General features: G+C 42.7%; 1 protein-coding gene across 6 annotated transcripts in view; it reads right to left on the bottom strand.

The window, feature by feature from the left end:
* Window positions 1-19,699, bottom strand: part of baiap2a (BAR/IMD domain containing adaptor protein 2a) — a 53,327-nt gene that overhangs the window by 15,041 nt on the left and 18,587 nt on the right. For all 6 annotated transcript variants that reach the window (XM_034593974.1, XM_034593976.1, XM_034593973.1 and 3 more), the window contains exons 4-6: window positions 7,470-7,531; window positions 6,080-6,151; window positions 3,373-3,510 (exon numbers count right to left, since the gene is read on the bottom strand). In XM_034593974.1, coding sequence (XP_034449865.1) covers window positions 3,373-3,510; window positions 6,080-6,151; window positions 7,470-7,531 — 272 coding nt within the window. The remainder of the gene's footprint in view (window positions 1-3,372; window positions 3,511-6,079; window positions 6,152-7,469; window positions 7,532-19,699) is intronic.

The following is a 19,699-nucleotide window of genomic DNA, read 5'->3' on the forward strand; positions in this document are numbered from 1 at the left end:
AGATGTGGTGGAGTAGGAGGAAGAGGGGACATCGAGATCTCCGAAGCAACTTTACTTGTACTTTCTCAACTGGAAGAAACCAGAAATGAGACAAAGTCACTATCTAAACCTTTCTAAAGTTGGTGTATGGTTGTCATTGTGAAGCGCAGGAATGAAGGGCCACGTCTCTCTCTCTCTCTCCGTGTCTGCTCTCCTGAGGACTCGGGCACAAACGAGTTGACTTTTCTCTACGCCCACACGCCCACAGCCGTGATATAATCAGTGAAAGGGAGCAGACTGAAAATGAGAGGGGGGAGATTGATTTTCCTTTTGACTGCTAACCGACTGTACGATATGAGTCCAGAGCCGCAGATGGGCCCAGGTGATCAGTCATACAGCCTCAGTGAGATTGTGCAGTAATTCTACAGCTCGGTGTGTCCAATAAGTTCAAATTAATTGTTTTTTTTGGCTGCGCTAAGTCTATTTGTCGTCACTTAACCTTAGATCCACAGTAAATTATCTTACAACGTAAACTGCTGGCAACGGATTAGTGCATCATGGTCCCCATACGCTAAAATGCAAAGTCTTTAAAGACCTCCTGACCTTTGCTTGGTGCCTTTGTCAGTTCAAACAAAAGAATATCTTCTTTAGATATTTGTGTACAGTGCTAATGATTTTGTACCTTTTGTCTGGTGTCACCAACAAGACAAATTTTCAATTTGAACAAATATTGAAACCTACATGGGCTTACAGGAATTGTAAAAAATATGTTTTAATAAATTATAATATTTTCTTTGTGATGCTGCCATGGATGGATCCAGGTGTGGGGCCAGGGGGACAGAGGAACTAGCTTAAATCTGATTGGCAGCTGAAGCAGACCTTACCTGTCAGTAGTCTAACAACAATAAATACAACAATTGGTTAAGCATTATATTCTCTTACTACACAAGGTGCTTAAACAGGGGACAATTTCCGAGCGAACAGTAAACAGGGAAATACTTAATTGTGCCCCGTACTCAATAAGGAATTGTGCACAGAAGCTGGGACGTATAATTGGTCCCTCTGTGTAAATTATGGCACCTTTATGGCCCCTAAATTAAGAAAAAAAATCCCAAATCCTCCACTGGATATGCTGCAGAAGCTTTTCCTCTTACACCACCATTAGGGCAAACTTGTAATGTCCCTTTAACCTTTCACAATGCTTTAACACCAACTCTCCTCTGCAAATTGGTCAGTAATTAGGCCCAGAGTCCAACGTTTTGATATTTTGAGGTGTGATGAACAAACTTCTTCCTGGACAAACTTCCTGCTGATTTGCAAAAAGAGGATTTCATGTATATACCTGTTCCTGTTCATCAAAGTGTGCTTCATCTCACATGGGAACAGAGGCTTAATTATTCAGCACATAAGGCCGTCTGAGACGGACAGGAACATGAAACGACTTGTCATTCTTGACTGGAGATTTTCTGGCTTAGTGCACTCACACACCCCGCTCCATACGAAACCAGACTGCCAACTTTGGAACCTTAAGATGACACTTCATACAACATCTCCTCATGGCATCCCTGACACACTGGAACAAACTCAATATGACAAAGCAGTCAGATCAATCCAACACTGGCGGGGCTCAGAAACAGACGTGTATGTGTATGTAATCTCTGGATAGAGGTTTTCTTCTCGAACCCGAGCAGCAAACTTTTAAAACTCTACCGCTTATTCACAAGTGTCGGACAAATCCAGATTCTAGTTCAGCTCTTGATCTGATTCTGCGACGGCCAAGCAGGCTTCCCAGCGAGACCCAGCAGCAGCACGGCAATTACCGTGCAAGCCTCAACCTGTTAGTATGAGATTTTTGCCTGCATCCCTGCAGGCAGTCAAGACTTCCAGCCACCGGTGAAGACACGGTGAAGTTGCCCTGACGCCACTTTCTGCATTATATTTCTCAGTTTGAGAATGAACTCTTGTTACAGGGCTAAACAAACGAATAACTTGTAAACAGCACCGCAGACGAGGCCTAGAGCAGCAGGTTGATGCAGAGACGAATAAGCGTCTTTGCAGGTATTTGCGTGTGAGTGCACACAGGCACTCCCTCTACTGTCAAGTCGACGGTGAATCACTCCTTCAAATCCATCACTATTCATTTCACCGGAGCTGCTCGGCGGGAGGTCACTTTGCTATGGAAATAACCGCAAGAATGACGACGACGGCTAAAGTAAACAGTGGTTCGTTTCTCCCTGTGAATCAGGCGACTGCTTTCGGTTTGACGGGCTTCTGAAATGTTGCTCGTCAGACTCGAAAAGACTGAAACTGTTCGGGGGAAAAAAAAGCATTTGAGTATTTCATCCATAAGTTACAGCAGTGGCACAAACACACACCCTCTGCGTGTCACGTCACGTCACCCACACACACACACCATTGGAATGCCACACCTTTTTCAATACAGACCGCACAGCAATTTCCACCAGCATAATGTATATGTAGTTTGAGTGTGTAATAAAAATAAATATATATATATAGTAAATATTTCCTTGTATATACAGTAAAGGGAGATTTAAAGGAAGACATAATATCTACAAACAAACCAGGGTTAGGGGGTTAGGGGGCAACTTAAACTGCTATTGCTTTCACTACTGAAGAGTGAATAAGATTGTGCTGTGAGTGTTTTATTTTGAAAGGTCAGAGTTTGAGGTGCTTGTACTAGTCCACTTCAGGTAATTGACTCAGCTATTTTGTGCTGCATATGCAAGCTGTGCTTTTATTCATTCTGTTAAAACCCTGATCAAAGCTCTGTGCCGGGAACACACTGGACGCATTGAAATAAATGTGTTCCAGTACATCAATTAGTGTAGCTGACTTATTATTTTACTTTTTCATTTTGTGTGTGTCTGCGTGCCTGCTCTGTGTGTGTGTGTGTGTGTGTGTGTGTGTGTGTGTGTGTGTGTGTGTGTGTGTGTGTGTGTGTGTGTGTGTGTGTGTGTGCCTGCTGTGTGTGTGTTGATGTTGGCAAGGACACAAGAAGCATTTTCAAACCTCCACTATTTGCCTTCCCACTCAGGGCACCGCGTCGCCACCGCCTCCACCCCCATCCTAGCTGTTTAGTGTATTCTCTTTACTTTATGAAGAATAAAGTCATTATTTCGCAAACCAAGACTCACAAATCTCTAATCCAACAGTCACCCACATGCACACAAACGCTGCCGCTATGAACGGCTGGAGGATGTGTGTATTGTAGTCTTCTTCAAATTGATATAGTTGAGTCTGAGTAGTTTATCCTGTTTTCTTGTTTGACACAACTTTGAATAGACCAATCTTTATATATTTATACTGTTGTAAATATCTGAGTATTAATGTGACATTCGTGCAAAAAAAAAAAACCCCGGGCGAGAGACTCACCTGCATCTCCTTCTCTCCGTACTTGGAGGGGTTCTTGCTGCCCTGGCTCTTCCTGCGCAGCTTCTTCAGCTCGGCCTGGCACTTCTCCAGACTCTCCCCTTTGCTCTTGTGCTCTGTCTGGTATTTCTTAAGGGCAGCCTAGGGGTGACACAAACACAAAATTAGGACCACAAATTACAAAGGTCACGGTGGAAGGAGCTGGGACGTAGATGGGCAAATGCATAACACCCTCACAACATTCCGGCTTTGTTTTTACACCACTAGCAGTCACTGGATTCAACTCATTTCAGCGCAGCAGGGCAAATCCTTTTTTTACTCGTTCATTTGTGTTATAATCACTGCGTATTACTGTTGTGTGGCACTGCAGATGCGAGGACAGACTGTTTTTTTCTAGACTCCCTCTTGGCATTCGGACAGGGCCTTGGCATCTGAGAGCAATCTTATTAATTAAAAATTAAAAATTCAAGATTCCTTTATTTTTGCAGCGACACAGCTCGTGATTGTGCCTCTTAAAACATGGATTGTTAGTGACCATGCCTGCAAAGTAAAAAAATAAAAATTATAATAATGCTTAATTTGCAGAACAAGCTAAATGACTGGAGTAGACCTTTTCTATAGCCGGAGTTTATTCATTCACTTTATTCAATTTGCTTATTTAATTATTTATTTATTGAGGGAAAAACAACTTTGTTTCCGGGCTGTATGAGCTCTGTTGCTATAGTAACTGTGTCTGGTGTGACAAAGCTCATGTGGGGTTTTTTTCTGTACGAGGCAGAATTGGCGGAGAGGAGCGCGTGCATGAGGGTTCAACACCCACATTTGCATAGTGTAAGACGCTGAGGATGAAGGTAGGAATCCTCCAGGCAGCGTTTTCTTGCTGGCGAAGGAGCAGAGATGAAGTCGGTGCCGGCACCGGAAGACTGAAACGGTGAAACATGCAGCGTTTGGATCTCAACGGAGACGGGCGGCGCTAGGTCTCACAACAGCTGGATATTTCCATTTCAACTTTATCTACCATTGATTGATTCCTTCATGTCACAAGCTTCTCTGAAATACTGATTTAGCCATATTGACAAATTCCTGACCAAATGGACTAAACCATGCCTTTTGCACCGGTGTTGTCTTTGTTTTGCAAATAACAGTGACTGACTGCTTCTCTCACTCCGTCCTTGTCTTTGAGGTAAATGAGCTGAGCCAATACGTGTTGCTCTGCAATCACATTTACATTACGACTCAGAGAAAATGAGGCTCCCTGGGGGAAAGTCCCGGCGCAGCTCATAGATCATAGTAACGATTAGAGGAGAGACTATTGTGAGAAAAGTTTTCTTGTAGTTTGCAGGGCCTGATCGCCTCATTAAGCTGGAAGGTCCCTGCTAATTTTACAAAGCAAAAGCCTGTTTGACGTTAGTCACCAAGCCCTTGTGCCCACGACTATCACTCGCCGCATGCATGGCTACGACGGCACACGGAGAATATGTTTAAACTTAAATAGGACCAGAGTGGGCAGCAGATGAACCTTAGTACACTTGGAGAATCCCAAAAGGCTGATCTGCCAGAAAAGCTCCTATCATTAATAATCTTTGTTTTAGGTTCATGCCCAAATTCTGACCTCGGTGTAATGACTAGAGAGTGCAGGAGCCATTACGTGAGACAAGAGAGATGAGACAGAGAGGGAGAACAGAGAGAAATGCACCACTGGGAACATCACATGCGCATGCTGGGGGGAAAAAAAGGGGCTTTTCTTTGAGTCCTTTTTGAACAGAATCAAAATTTCGGATGATTAATTCACAAAGTGTGAAGCAAAATGATTGCTATTATCACTGCGGCGGATCTGTAGAAAATTCATTAAAAGTAATGGATGCTAAAACCGCAGGGACGCACCAAGATAGGGGTGTGTGAAATGGCTGATGCATCTGGAAGCATGGAACCTCTCTCTCATCTTTGGCATATCACTATATGCGCAGAGCACAAATTTGGCAGATGTGCACAGAGACAAAGTTTACACAGAGATGGTTCTCATTAGAACACTCGTGGTTTTAACTCAATATGACGGCGTCTGATTTTATCCATGCGTCTTCTCGGTGACGTCGAGTCCTGTTTTCTGTGTATTGGTAGAAGCAAAAGGTGTGTGAGCAGCAGCTCGTAACGTGGTCCTTCCACAATACACTACAATGTATGGCCATATCCTCCCATCCCCCAAAACAACACACACAGTGCTGCTCTACACTCAGGCTGCAGCCCACTCATTCTAAAGATATCACATGTAGACCAGCTCCACAATGCTCACACACACACACACACACACACACACACACACACACACACACACACACACACACACACACACACACACACACACACACACACACACACACACACACACACACACACACACACACACACACACACACACAGGGGGTTATTATAAATCGGTCTACCCCTTGACAGGTGAGTAGACGTGAAATGTTATTTCAAAACATCTTTTTTTTTTGTTTCCCCCTCAGACACATCCTCTAATTGTCTCAGAGACCGACTTTGATCCAGATGTTAACACACAGCCTTTCCTTCACCTCCGTTTTCAGTCTACACTTAAGAGATTTGAGGCAACATGACATAAATCATTAAAAACGAGCTAAAAACGCAGCGTGCGCTTATTGGATGGAGGCTGTCCTCGGGCTTTGGAGAGCAGAGCCAATCAGATACTCACAGTCAGATAACGAGAGTCCAGGTCCACCTTCTTCTCCAGCTCGGAGAGCAGCTCGTTGTGGAAGGATTTCAACTGGGGAGAAAGCACAGGGGCAGCTCAATAACACGCTGACGATATTCATGTCGACTGTGAAAGGAAAAGAAGCTGCAAACTGAGTAACAAAATACCACATTAAGTTATTCACAATAGATCAACAAGCTGTTAAAAACACGTTAAGATTATATTTTTAAATAACAGTCCTCGCCTGGGAGGCTCGCTTTCATTTTGCAGATCACTGTTAGTGAAAACTAGGCTAATAGGATAATAATTATATATCAGTATCGTACTTTAAATGTGTGATCCTCTGACATTCATTTTTCATCTGCCAAGGAGGTTACGTTTTTGTCTGCGTTTGTTTGTTAGTTTGCAGGATTACACAAAATCTTCTTGACTGGTTTCCATGGCACTTTGTGGAGCGGTGGTGCATGACCCAAGGAGGAAGCCTTTAAAATTAGCTGCAAATCAAAATCAGGGGGGGGGGGGGGAATTGTAATTTCTACTTTCTTCAACATTGTGAGATAGGGCCTTTTTCACCAATTTCGTTGATCTTTCAGAGAATAAAGAATAGATCTTGCATGTTAAGGGGACCGATATTTATGAGTGTGTGCAATTTGGTGCAGATCCAAATAAAAAAAAGGAGACTGTTTGGCCTGGGGGGGGGGTTATGCACTCTGCTAACTGCCTCTCTACACTGATCAGCCACATTAAAACAGGATACTGGTGTTACGGTTGTGACTGAACTTTGTATACTGTTACAATTAATATGAACTCCTATTCCTAATCTTTGCTGTTTTATTTCTTTTAATTCATTGAATGTACGTGGTCTATACATGTAACATCAATATTTGTGCATAACGTGTCTATTTTAACGACATTGATATGATATTGATTGTAACAGCCAGCATAAAGTGAACGCTAAGCTAAAAGTGCATCGACGGCGGACAACTTAAACAAGCGCATTACCCAGAATGCCACACTGTTCAATTAACTCACTCGACTTCCCCAGACGCCTCCTGAGTTTGCAGTTTGGATTTATATGGGGTCAGCATGTGTGCTCGTTCAATTCAAGTTCATTTTGGTTTAATTGTCGTGTTTTCCATGTACTGCCCGGAGGATCTCCAGAGATCAGGGACGTATCTGTGTCGAGGCTGGGCAGGTTTATTGAGCAGCGTCGTGAGACAGGGCCACAACACCAAATTAAAACATATTATTGCTGTAGCAGCTTGTCGTCGTGTCTTAAGTGTTGTTTAAATTTTGCATTACAGGACATTTTGCATTTCCATCGCATTAGAGGATGAGGCTGTGTTGAACCGCAAAAAACTAAAAACCCCTTTGAGCTTAGAATACCAACCATCTCCTCGAGCTGCACTTGGATCTGTCTGTGGACCTCAGCCATCTGGAACAGCACATCCCCTGCACAGAGAGGAAGAGGGAGAGAACACATCAACAACACTCAAACGCACGACCATTTTCTACTGCAGAGGAACCGACAGGAGGAAGGTAGGAGACGAGAGAGAAGAAGGAACGAGAAAAGGCAAAGACAGACCCCAGCGTGCAATGCTCATGCAGTATAACACGACACACGTACACATACAGGACAAGTGACTTGTAACTGGGACAATGAGGAACAAGATGAAAGTTTGGCACAAGATAAAAGCGAGAAAATAAAATGGCAAGTGAGGGAAATTAGGGGAAAACAAGAGAAACTGAAGGAAACAGAAATTCGGGAAATTAAATTCTGGGTTCTTCAAGCATGTAAGTAATGATGTCTCGTGGAGATCAAACACATCGCTTCTCTTCCTTTGTTTAATCTTAACGTCAGGCAATGTGATTTCTAGAGCCAAAAAACCCCCCCCAAAAACAAAAACAACTCAAAGTTTAAAGTCTGCACATAAAAGGGAGACGACGAGGAAATAACCAAAAGGGAAGAGATAAGGAGGGTCATGCAGCTAGTGAGTGTTTCATTTTCATATACCTACAGGCTGCCTCTTCTGAATGTGCAGTGCATTGTCAAGAAAAGGAACACAAAGAGCTACATTGAGCGAAGGACACATAAACACAGAGACCTGGTGAAAAGGCAGCATGAGATCTACATGTACAGAAGAATGAGACACAGACATTTCCCTGACCAAAAGATCCAAAGCCCCTTAGATTTGACACCCGCTGACTCCTTACATATAAGTTATTGTGATGGAGTGACAGGGCCATATTGACGATATCACGAGAATATAGTTGTAATTTAATTAGAAAACTCGGATAATGTTACAATAATAAAATTGTGATTTTAACGTGAAATAAAGTTGTAATATTACAAGGGAAAATCGTCATAATATAGTGGGAATAAAGAAAAAAACACTCCAAGCCCATGTGGTTCTTTCTCAATCTGTCCTGATATTTACGATAATTTGGGGCTGATGTGCCAAAAGTATTTTGCCATTTGTGAACCCTATACTTAAGTACAACTAAACAATATGCTCCACACTCCTCCTTTTAATAACAGCTTGATCTTCTGATTTCCACGCTGTAAAATGACACACAGCCTAAAATTACAACTCTATTCTCATGATATTATACAAAATTACGACTTGATTCTGGTAAAATAAGTAGGCTACCGTTTTCTCATTAAATTATCACTTCATTTTCGAAATGGCCCTAAAACCCAGTCGCGAGTTGTAAACCTTTGGTTTATTCATGAAACAATCGTCCCATTATATTCCAATTACTATACTGCAAGTAATAGACCCAGACGTATTAATAAAGGTGTAATTTGACTGCCATTTCTTAAAAACAGGATTTCAAGATCAATTTAATTGCATTTATCAAATCTGGTAAATGAGTTTGATCAAAAGAAATCAGACCATTGTACAAGACAATACTAATGCATGAAGGACGTGCACACTGAAGTGCGCACATCAAATTTTTTTTGTCCCCACACAGCCACTCTTTTAGCAGCAGACCTGGAAGAGCACATCTCGACCCATCTCCAAACGCTTGCGGAGTGAAATGAGAAGGTTTTCTCAGAAGTGGTTTCAGAAACAAACTTTACAGCTTTACCAAAGAGCTTTGGAGTGGTCCTCTTCTCAAAAGACAGCGAGTACAAAAATGCAAATCGCTGCGGACAAACAACACTGAAGTGACGGACGGCGAAAAAATAAAAAAGGGGGAAGACGGACATAAATGCAGCAAAGCAAGTTGTAGCTTTAGACTATAAGGGAGGGAAATGCAATGTGCACAGTAATTAACCTTCCAAGAGGTGGAAAACTGTATAATTTAAAGATAAAGTGCTTTGATATTTGTGTAATGTGTTGGGTCCAATTTTACTTCAACCCCCTATTTAGCAATTATAAGCAGTCTATAATCAAGTTAAATAAATAGCTTGTGACACACAATAATGCAGCTGCAAGTGGATATAAAACAAGTGTTTATTAATGTACAGCAATAATAATTTCTACTATAACACTGATGTTGTATCGGTTTATACGGCATCTTTCACTTGAGGCTGACCTGACCACATCTGCCTAAAACGACAATATAGTGCATCATAAATAAATGATTAAATGCCTTACTAGTTATTAATGCTAAATAGAGGGTTAAAGTAAAGTCAAACAGTGAAAGATTGATTCCTGAAGAGCCAATCACAAAGCAAGGGTTTAAATTAAAAACACTAATATGAAAACTTATTTATGATTTTTGGCATCAGTAAAATGCCGTTTCGACCATCTTGTCTCACGTGTGAGGTGTTTGCAGCAAAATCCAAGACTATGTTGAGAATAGATGTTAAATTCAATCACTGCCCCTATGACTCCTGTATACCCCAGACAAACCGGCCTTTTGCTCATGGTGTAACCTGGCTACATGATCTTGTGCCTCACAGGAGCAGAGAAGCAGGCCAAAGCATCCTGTCAGTTCCCAGCAGGCCTGCTAAGCAGCTTAGAGATACTCATCCCTGATCACAGCCCTTCACGGCTTAGAAACCCTGGCATTCTGTTGGCGGCTTCAACTAGCTGGATCAATTAAATTAAGTGAGCAGCCATCACTATACCCAGCGCGCACACACACACACACACACACACACACGGACACGGACAGTGGCAGCAGAACAGGGTGTTTGCAAGAGGCCAGAAAGGTAAAGAATAAATGAATCAGCGACAGATCTCATCTTGTCATCTGCAGTTTCATTACTGCAAAATGTACAATGCCAAGAAAAATAAAAAAAAAAAAGAGGAAAAAAAAAAAAAATTCACACTTTGGAGATGCAAATAGTTACCATGGCAACTTCGATATCATATCACACACAACAACGGCAATAGAGAATTGCGCTGCAACCTTCCCGGGCAGTTAGCAGCGGAAGATTCAATCAAGAATCAATAAGAGGCATGATGTGGAAAATCCAAACGTGTTGTGCAATGTTATTGTTTCACTGAGGAAATATTTGCCGGGCATGACACAACCTGTGAGACTCGATGCAAGACAGGTACCGGCCTGGCAAGGATATCCGCATTCCCGGCTGAGAGTGATATGACAGACAGGTCGATAGCCGCGGTGACAGCCCCCCGAAAGCGCACGGAAACACGCAAGACACACAAGACACACAACCCCACCGCCAGTGAATAAACCCTCAGAGACTTGTCATTATTGTATCAATATTTCCCAGCTCACTTCAGCCGCACCTGTGTCCCAGGCTGAGAGGAAACAATGGTTCCTTTGTTGGGAGGTGAGCTCGGGTTGATCTGCACCTGCAGCACAGCGACAAGCAGCCACATGCCTGTTGGCTTCAAACCACCGAGTCAGGGGAGGATGCATGTACGCAGCACTTTGGTGCATGCGGACAGACTGTCCCCTGAAGTATGACATCAGTTTTTGCAGATGCATCGACTGCTTGTGTAACAGCAGCGATGATACACCCACACAGGTAGAGCAAAAGGAAGAAAAACACTGAATAACAGAATGTGGGCTATGGAGCAGAAAAAGAAAAAACATAAAAAAAAGTGGAAGTTTGCGATGTTGAAGGGAGAGAACAAGAGAGACAGAGATGGAGGGAGGGAGAGAATGGAGGTGGATGTAGATGCACTGAATCACTGGTGAAGGTCAAGCCGGATTCACTACGGGTTGTCATGGAAGCGGGATAATGCTAGGGTCGTTGCCATGGGAGAAGTTGCAAGATGAGGGGCAGCAGCTGCAAAGTGCTGTGTTACAAAATGCTGCTCAGAGATCTCCACCCATACAATCAGCTGTCATTACATCAGCATCCCCACTTCCCCGGGGAGGAAGAGGGGAGGGGGTCCCACCTGGGGAGAACGAGTACACAGGTATGTGCATGTGTGTATGTGCGCAGTGTGTGTGTGTGACTAGTACAGTGATGTTAATGGCTTCCTACATGGCATGCTCAGTCACAGGGGAACAAACAAGGTTGAGAGTATATTGGGGCAGCGAGATTATGTGCGAAAAGTAGGTAATAGCTGCGAGTCTGGGTTGCAGTGTGAGCGCGTGAAACAACGACATGGAAAGTGATGACGGTTTACAGCTTATATAGCGCACACACACACACACACACACACACACACACACACACACACACACACACACACACACACACACACACACACACACACACACACACACACACACACACACACACACACACACACACACACACACACACACACACACACGAGGAAAAAGCTCTTTTCCCGCTTCGCTCAATCACATAACCTCTCAGGGGGAGAAAACTTTTGATGAATGACATATTACTCAAATTGAACACTCAGCTATCGCAGCTGTTCAACCTAGTAGCCTAAAATAAGCTTGTCCAGCAATGGTGTCATGCATTTAGGCCATAATGAAGGCTTTCACATGCAGGGGCACTGTACGGCTGCTAAACAGGAGTGGACCAATGTAGTGTTGATACACATATATATATACATATATATACATACATACATACATACATACATATATATACATATATATATTCCAACAAGGTCCCGGGTACAGGCCGTTATGCCGTGTCTGCCCGATGATGCTGTGCAGTGTGTAGCAAATCTTTAAGTTGCTGCTCCACTAGAGCCTCAACCACAGCACATTTTAGAACTGACAAAAAATAAAAAAGCTGTATATGTCGAAAGTTAGCATCTTTCCGTTTACACAAAGATAAAATAAAATGTTAATTTCTTATCCAACTAAAATGCATGCCGTGAACCTTGACCACAGAAAGTATTACAATGAGCAGTTTACCCACAGTTATATCAAATACTACTGTTCAGTTACCGGAAAGGCTTAGAATAAGAACAGTTAACCAGATATAATATTGTAGTTTTTGACTAAAAATGATTTAGACAGTGGGTGCAGTGCTTTGGCTGAATATTGAGTTATAACATATACGGTATAGAATGATGGACGACATGGCTGCTCCACTAAGCTGCAGTATAAGTCATAAACCCCGCCTCCTCTACGCAAATAGTTCAAGATCACTTCAAATATATTCCGCAGAAGACATCTTCTGTCATTGTAGGTGGTTCTTGTCACATCAATGTATGTCCAACTGTCAATTTGTCTAGTAAGTTAATTTAAAATTTAAAGTTATTTGAGGCTATAAAAAAAAAAGAAAAGGGGGGTGAAACGTGATGATTGACAGCTGAGCCTGACTCATGATTGGTCGAGACGGAGTACTGACGGGACCTCCCTACCGTGGTTCCATCCCCCAAACACTATACTGTGCAGGCTGCGGCTTCAAATGTGGATATGAGGATATTTGGGCTTCATGTCTGGATAGCATCCATCTTTGCATGTACAATCTAAAGCCTGAGCATAAATCTTAAGAAAAGCATAAACTAAACAATTCAACACTCGAGTCCACGATGTCCTGCTCTTTATTTCATATAGTAGGCTGGTTCTTTGATTATATTAGTCATTAGAGGCCATGAGATGTAGTCGGGCGTATAGAGAGATCATGGTTGACCACACCACGAGAATAACAGCAACATCAAACTCAGCGAAATAGAAACTTGTCGTAGCTCACATCGTTTCCCCTGATTGACGCCAGATTTCATTGTACAGCTGATGCTTCATAACTCAACCGAAACCTGCACAAAGGCTGCAGCCTCAGGTTATGACTTAAACTCTCATAAAAGAAATACACCTCCTGAGGGAAACTTTGATTGCTGCAGCACAAAACACCAGCTTGATAACCTATCGCTGTTTGTTTCCTTGACACTGACGGCACAAATGATGAATCACAAGCACTTTGCCTGATTTGACGAGGTCGGGAGGAACACGGAGGGAGAAAGGAAGGGGGAACGGATGTCAAAAACAAGACGAGCGAGGAACGATTTTAAAGATGATGTTTTTTTTTTGGTTTTTTTGGGCCTAAAAGTACAACATTCAAAGTGAAGAAAGCTTAAAAGTAAATTGGGGCAGAGAGAAAGAGCAATATGAAGGTAAAAAGTGGAGTGATGGGGAAAGTCCCTGGATAATACAGTAACTACAAGTGATGCCGAAGAAGGGAGACGACTGTGAACCCATACAACAGTTTTAATGATAGTGCTGTTTTCTCCAAAGCTGGATAATAGAGCTCTTTGCACTTGAGTGGAGGCAATAAGGAAAACAGCAGAGTCATGCAGCTACCTGTTGAGGCATGAGAGTCAAGGAGGGGTTGAGTGAAAAGTGTGTGTGTTATTTGATCCAGCAAGTTAGCCCTAAGAAACCAGGGCCAGTAAGGGTCTCTACACACACACACACACACACACAGACACAGACACACACACAGTAAGCCCGTCTCATTTTTCTCACAGCTTTCTGGGTCTATATGGTTTTCTAGCATTATGCAGAGCCCTTAGTCATTTAATCAGGTCACACATCATGTAAAGCCCAAGGGCTATAAATAACATTTAATGCTCCATTTAAGGGGCATTTTACCTTTTATAGCAGTTTTAGATGTCACCTAATTCGGTTCCAATATTACAATTCTTGTCACAACTGTAACATTCAGGGAAAACGTTCCTTAATATTTTATGTTATTTTATATTATATAACGTGTGCGTGTGTGCACAGTCACAGTGTGCAGAATGTCTCCAGAATCTAATCTTTAACTCATTTTAAAGTCGGCAGCATAAAAGATTGTTGCAAATGCAGGATTTAATAAATTAAAAAATTAAAAAACCTTGGTCCTGCTACTATCATATTCTATGTGAGCATTGGACATATGCAAAACACAGCCCATGCACTATAATGCTCGATATAATTAAATCCGGCCTTTTCAGGTATCACTCTTCCACCATGCATGACTACAGCAGATACTTCAAGAGCTGCACAGTCATCCAAAACCCACACGAATCATGAAACCAAACCACCCCAAATGTGGACGTACTGGTTTGATCACATGTTCACATTAGCACGGCAATGACTGTGGTGCTTTGTGTCGTCGCACGTCCACATCACCGGTTGGGAATGTAAATAAAGTGTGTGTGTGTGTGTGTGTGTGTTGTGGTTTTCTGAGATAGAGAGAGAGTCATCTGTGCAGTCCTGTTCACATCACCTCAGCTGTATCTCAGCTCACCTTCAGCACATGTCACTGTCATGAACAAATGAAGGGCAATGCAAGTGTGTGTGTGTGTGTGTGTGTGTGTGTGTGTGTGTGTGTGTGTGTGTGTGTGTATAGATCGAGAGTGTGGGGGCCACTGGCTTCCCATCATGCAGTGCGTCTCTCAGAAATAGAGCAGGAGAAGGCAGGGACCCCTGGGATGGTGGCACAGAGCTAAGAAAAGAGCTCCTCTGCTCTCATTTAAACAGGGGCAGGTGCTGGAGGAGGAGAGAGGTAGGCCAGACTAAAGACAGAGCGACAGAGAGGGGGAACAGAGAGACAGAGAGGGGGGACACACACACAGACAGAGAGAGACAGAGAGAGAGAGAGAGAGAGAGAGAGAGAGAGAGAGAGAGAGAGAGATGCATGTATACAGTGTGTGTAATCGTGGGTGCTCATTCAAATACAGAACATCCCAGGTAACACAACATTGTAGAAGGTATTAATTTACCAGCAGCTATTTAACACTTATGTCCTAGATAAATTAGCCACATCAGATTGCCGCCTCAGTTTCCCTGTGTGAACCTTTTACTGGGAAGTTTTTTTTTTCTCCTCCCCAGGGGCCCTTCCCCCGGCAGCAACTCTTAAGCAACCCATCGCTTTAGTACAGTTTAATATGGCCTCCTTTTTTTTTTCTCTCCTAATGCATGTAATTTCCCATAAGACGCATCTTTGTGCTGAATCATACAGATGTGTTATTAAAATGTGGCAATTAGCAAGGTTGCAGAAGTGGATAAGAGGGTAGAGCGCTATTTGATTTCCTCTGGCTGGGGAGGCTGAACTGTAAACACTTCACATTCCTGTTGAGGTTTTTCTTCTTTCTTTTTTTTTTAAGCAGACAACTGAGCCGAATGGTCGAGAGGGAGTTTATCTTATTGTTCAGGAGAGGAAAGCCATGTGGGATTTAACCTACTGTGATGCATTATGTCTGCGCTCTGTACATGCGTGAGATTTAGGGCCAGGGCTCTGTTTACTTTCACACCTCAAACTGTGAAACACTAGCCATGTAGGACAGAACTGTGGAACACACCCAGCCGAGCACAGAGCGGCTCAACTCTACTTCTACCTGAGGACACCGAGAGAACAAGCTGATCGTAGCAGCGAGTCGTAACACAGGCCTGCAGCCAGAATCCAATCCTCCCTCTGTATGGAGGGTATAATAGCAACACTATTCTGTTGCGCTAGTGCATTACAGTGAACTGGGACAGACGCAATATAAACCATGGGTTGTATAAGCTTAATGTTTTATTGTTTCTGTCCAGATTACATGAAAAACATCTCAAGTCTGTGTGCGCTCACTTTTATTCAAAAAGTGCCTTGCAGTCTAAAATACTCTGATCATCAGACCCATTGCATCCCCAGCTATCAGTTAAAAAGGCTTTTCTTCTCTTTGCAAATGCAAAATGGAGAAAAACAAGAGCCATCAAATGTTGGTGTGGATCCAGCTATTTTCTTTTCCACTTTCTTTAACATTGGGAGAAAGGGTGTTATCCCAGTGAGTAATTCATGGATCTTGATGAAAAGAAATATTTCATATAGGGGATTGATATTTACGAGTGTGTGCAATTTGGAGCTCTCTACTGACTGCCCATCTAGTTTGTATCTGTTACTGTAATGTAGCTTTGGAGGAGTGCAAAATTAATTCTGTTATACTTGTACATTAAAAGGCCCTGGGTGGTGTAATGTGTTTTTTTAAATGCCCATCCTGTTGACAGTCGAATTGTGAAATACATGAATGCAAGTAAAGTGAATTTACCAAATTTTTGAGCCAATAATTTTTGTAAAAATGGCAAACTTTGCTGATTGGTTGTTTTTGAAGAGGAAGGAGGAATGATGACATAATTCACAATACTAAGAATTGCAGGAGGAGTTCAAACCCGGGAATTGCCTCCTCGGTAACAGGCTTGGTAAGTAAATAACGATCACAATGGAGCAGAGCATGGTTGGTAAGAATGGTCATAAATATAACCAGCCCCACAGACTATTTATTTCCTGTAGTAGGGTTTGAAAACCTAATGCCACTGAGGTAATAAGTGCTCACTCCTTCTACTCGAAAAAACAGATAAACGAGGAGGAGGATGGCAGAAACAGAGGGAGAGAAGGGAAAGAGAGGGGGATGAGGGAGGAAGAGCAGGTGTGTATGTGTGTATGTGTGTATGTTAGTGTGTGCGCATGTGTACGCATGTGTGTGTGTGGGTGGCAAAGTGACAGGCGATGATTAGCCCAACCAGAGGAGGATATGTGGGAGGGAGTGCGTGGGAGTAGTGGGGCTGGCGTGAGAGAGAGAGAGAGAGAGAGAGAGAGAGAAAGAGAGAAAGAGAGAGAGAGAGACACTCCGTCTCTTTAGGCAGAGATATACACAAGTGGATTAAAAGAGCACTCATACTGTATAAACACAGAGAAATAACGGGAGGTTTATGCACAGAAATAACACACAATCGTGCATGTACAACAGGCATGAACACACGGGTGCACATATAGTGCACACACACAGGGGTTGGGTTCCTGTGGGAACATATTGTGTTGTAAAGGAATGAATCAAGCCGCATGTGGATGTGTTGTTTATGAAACAGCAACAGAGGGCATTATTTCACGAGGTAATTTCATCCCCTGTTTTAAGCATAATAATTATTTGTGTGTGTGTGTGTGTGTGTGTGTGTGTGCGCGTGTGTTTGAGAAAGGCAGGAGGGAGAAAAAAAAGCAAATGGAGTGCAGCTGCTGACTCTTAGGTGAGTAGGTGGGACCAATTGCAGCCCGTCTCTTACTGAGCCTCTATGGAATTAACAGGGTTTTCTAAAGAGGTGCAACAAGAGCTCTAACTCGTGCACGTTCGTGTGAGCGCGTGTGTACATACTGATACGCGGCAAACAAGTCGGCATTTGTCTTTTTAAGGATAATCGGACAATCAACTCAACATGACACAAAGCCAAATCTGAAGTGGAAACCTCGTTGCTGTAGCGTGAGTCAGATACCTAACACGGAGCTTTGAAGCTTGTGTTTGCACTCATGTCCATTGTTGTCTCTGGGCAACATTGTGAGGCCTGGTTTGTATTAAAATGCAAAGAAGCAAACAACGATCATCAGGACTGAGAGTGAGGGCCTCAGAGACCTGCAAGGTCCAAAATATACCACTCCTCAATCACCTTAATAGAGGAGTTATTTTTAAAACCTCCATCAATACACATGAGCTATTGAGGCACAATGTTGGTGTGGGAAGAATAATAATTTATCCACCCTCTTAGAAGCAATTTACATACATCACATGGAAACATATCTAAAGAAAATATAACAACAGAAGGGAGATTTAAAATGTTTACAAATAAGATTTAAAAGCTTATTCCAAAATTAGATGTACAATACGTCACTTTGTCCTCTAGGGGTCTTAAATCAATTACAAAAGACCTAGTTTGATGATGTCACGAAGCAGCTTGGAATCATGGGATTTGTTGTCTTCAGCACGATTGCCGATAAAAAAAATCTTCCTAACAAGACTCAGGCACAAATCATGTTCACTGACGAGGTAATGTATAAAGTTGAATTCACATTACGCAGCAAGCAGTAATGAATAATCGTGATCCATTATGAGTGACTGAGAAAACAGACAACTGGCTAACCGCGTATTTTTCCCTAATCATATGTCGTTTGCCCCGGAGGAATATGATGCAATTAAAAGGGGACCAAAAGGAAATGTCCCGTTACCTTGAATAAAATTGTGGTTTCCTCTGGGTTTGAACATTGTTAAAAACATATTGAATAATGTAAATACACAAGTCAACAAAGTCTATAATACAGGTCAAGTCATTTTGAAACATTTCAAAGAAGAATTGTTACATAACATATCTTTCAACTAACATTAAAGCTCAAAACAATATGTCACATTCATATGCCATGTGTTGTCAAACTTAGCACACAGACTGTGGGTTGTGTGGTTAACCTCTGGTACTCGCTTTTCTTCCCCTCTGTTGATATTTCTGTGCACTTCCACCAGTCAAACAGGAAGCCCTGAGCTCAACCCCTGCACACGGTCAGAGAGAGGAGGTCGAGGCACTGGCAACAACATCAGGGTGTGGCAAAGTCCAAAAACAGCTGGAAAATAAAACAGCACCCATCCTGCTGTTCCCCCTGGGAACCATTGTGTTATGCAGGAGAGCTGGTATGCGCCGAACAATGAAGGACCTGGGATGACACCTTTTAGCTTTTTTTCCTTTTTCAACTTAGGACTGCACAAAGCATTTCAGTCTGGGCTGTAGCTTGACGAACGCAGACAAAAAGAGACAGATATAAAGACAGACGAGATGAGTCGTTTGACCAGGGGAATGAGTCATTTCAAAAAGCCTGCTTCCTCCAGGCAGGGCTTCTGAAAATGGAATCAATTTTCAGTTCCCTTATTGTGACAAAATAGATGAGTACATAGATATACAGCGCTTCCACACACATAGTACTGTATACGTGCACAGCTTCCAAAACTGACATATCTATATGTGCAAAAATAAGAGAGAGGACTCACCTACCGGCACACACAGAAACGTTGGATAATAACTATTCTTTACAATAATAGATCTTCTAGCCGTTAGAGCCAATGTGTTGTATATTGGTGCAAAGAAGAGATTAGATCAGCTGTCAGATAGATCACGTCAGTCTGCTCTCCTCTCACGACAAGTTCAGCCTAGGGGCGTTTGGCTTGAAAGAGCTCGCTACTGTAAGCCGGGCTCGGTTCAACATGGAGGTAGTGCTGTAAAGTTTGGAATCAATGATAAAACCTCACAGGGGCTGCGAGGAGAGATTGAGGGAGAGCTAGAGAGAGAGAGAGAAAGAAAAAGAAAGAGAGAGGGCTGCTTTCTGAATAAAACATCCTGGGAGAACTTTCATGTCAGTCTCTGTCGGCTGGGCTGGAGGAAACCCAAACTGGAACGCAGCTCCACCCGACAAAGGCTCAGTCAAATCAACAGCTACTTCACGTATATCAAGCAGTCGAAAGCACAATCGGAGCAAAGGGAATCTCT

This window comes from Hippoglossus hippoglossus, chromosome 8 (assembly GCF_009819705.1).
Source record: "Hippoglossus hippoglossus isolate fHipHip1 chromosome 8, fHipHip1.pri, whole genome shotgun sequence".
NCBI lineage: Eukaryota > Metazoa > Chordata > Actinopteri > Pleuronectiformes > Pleuronectidae > Hippoglossus > Hippoglossus hippoglossus.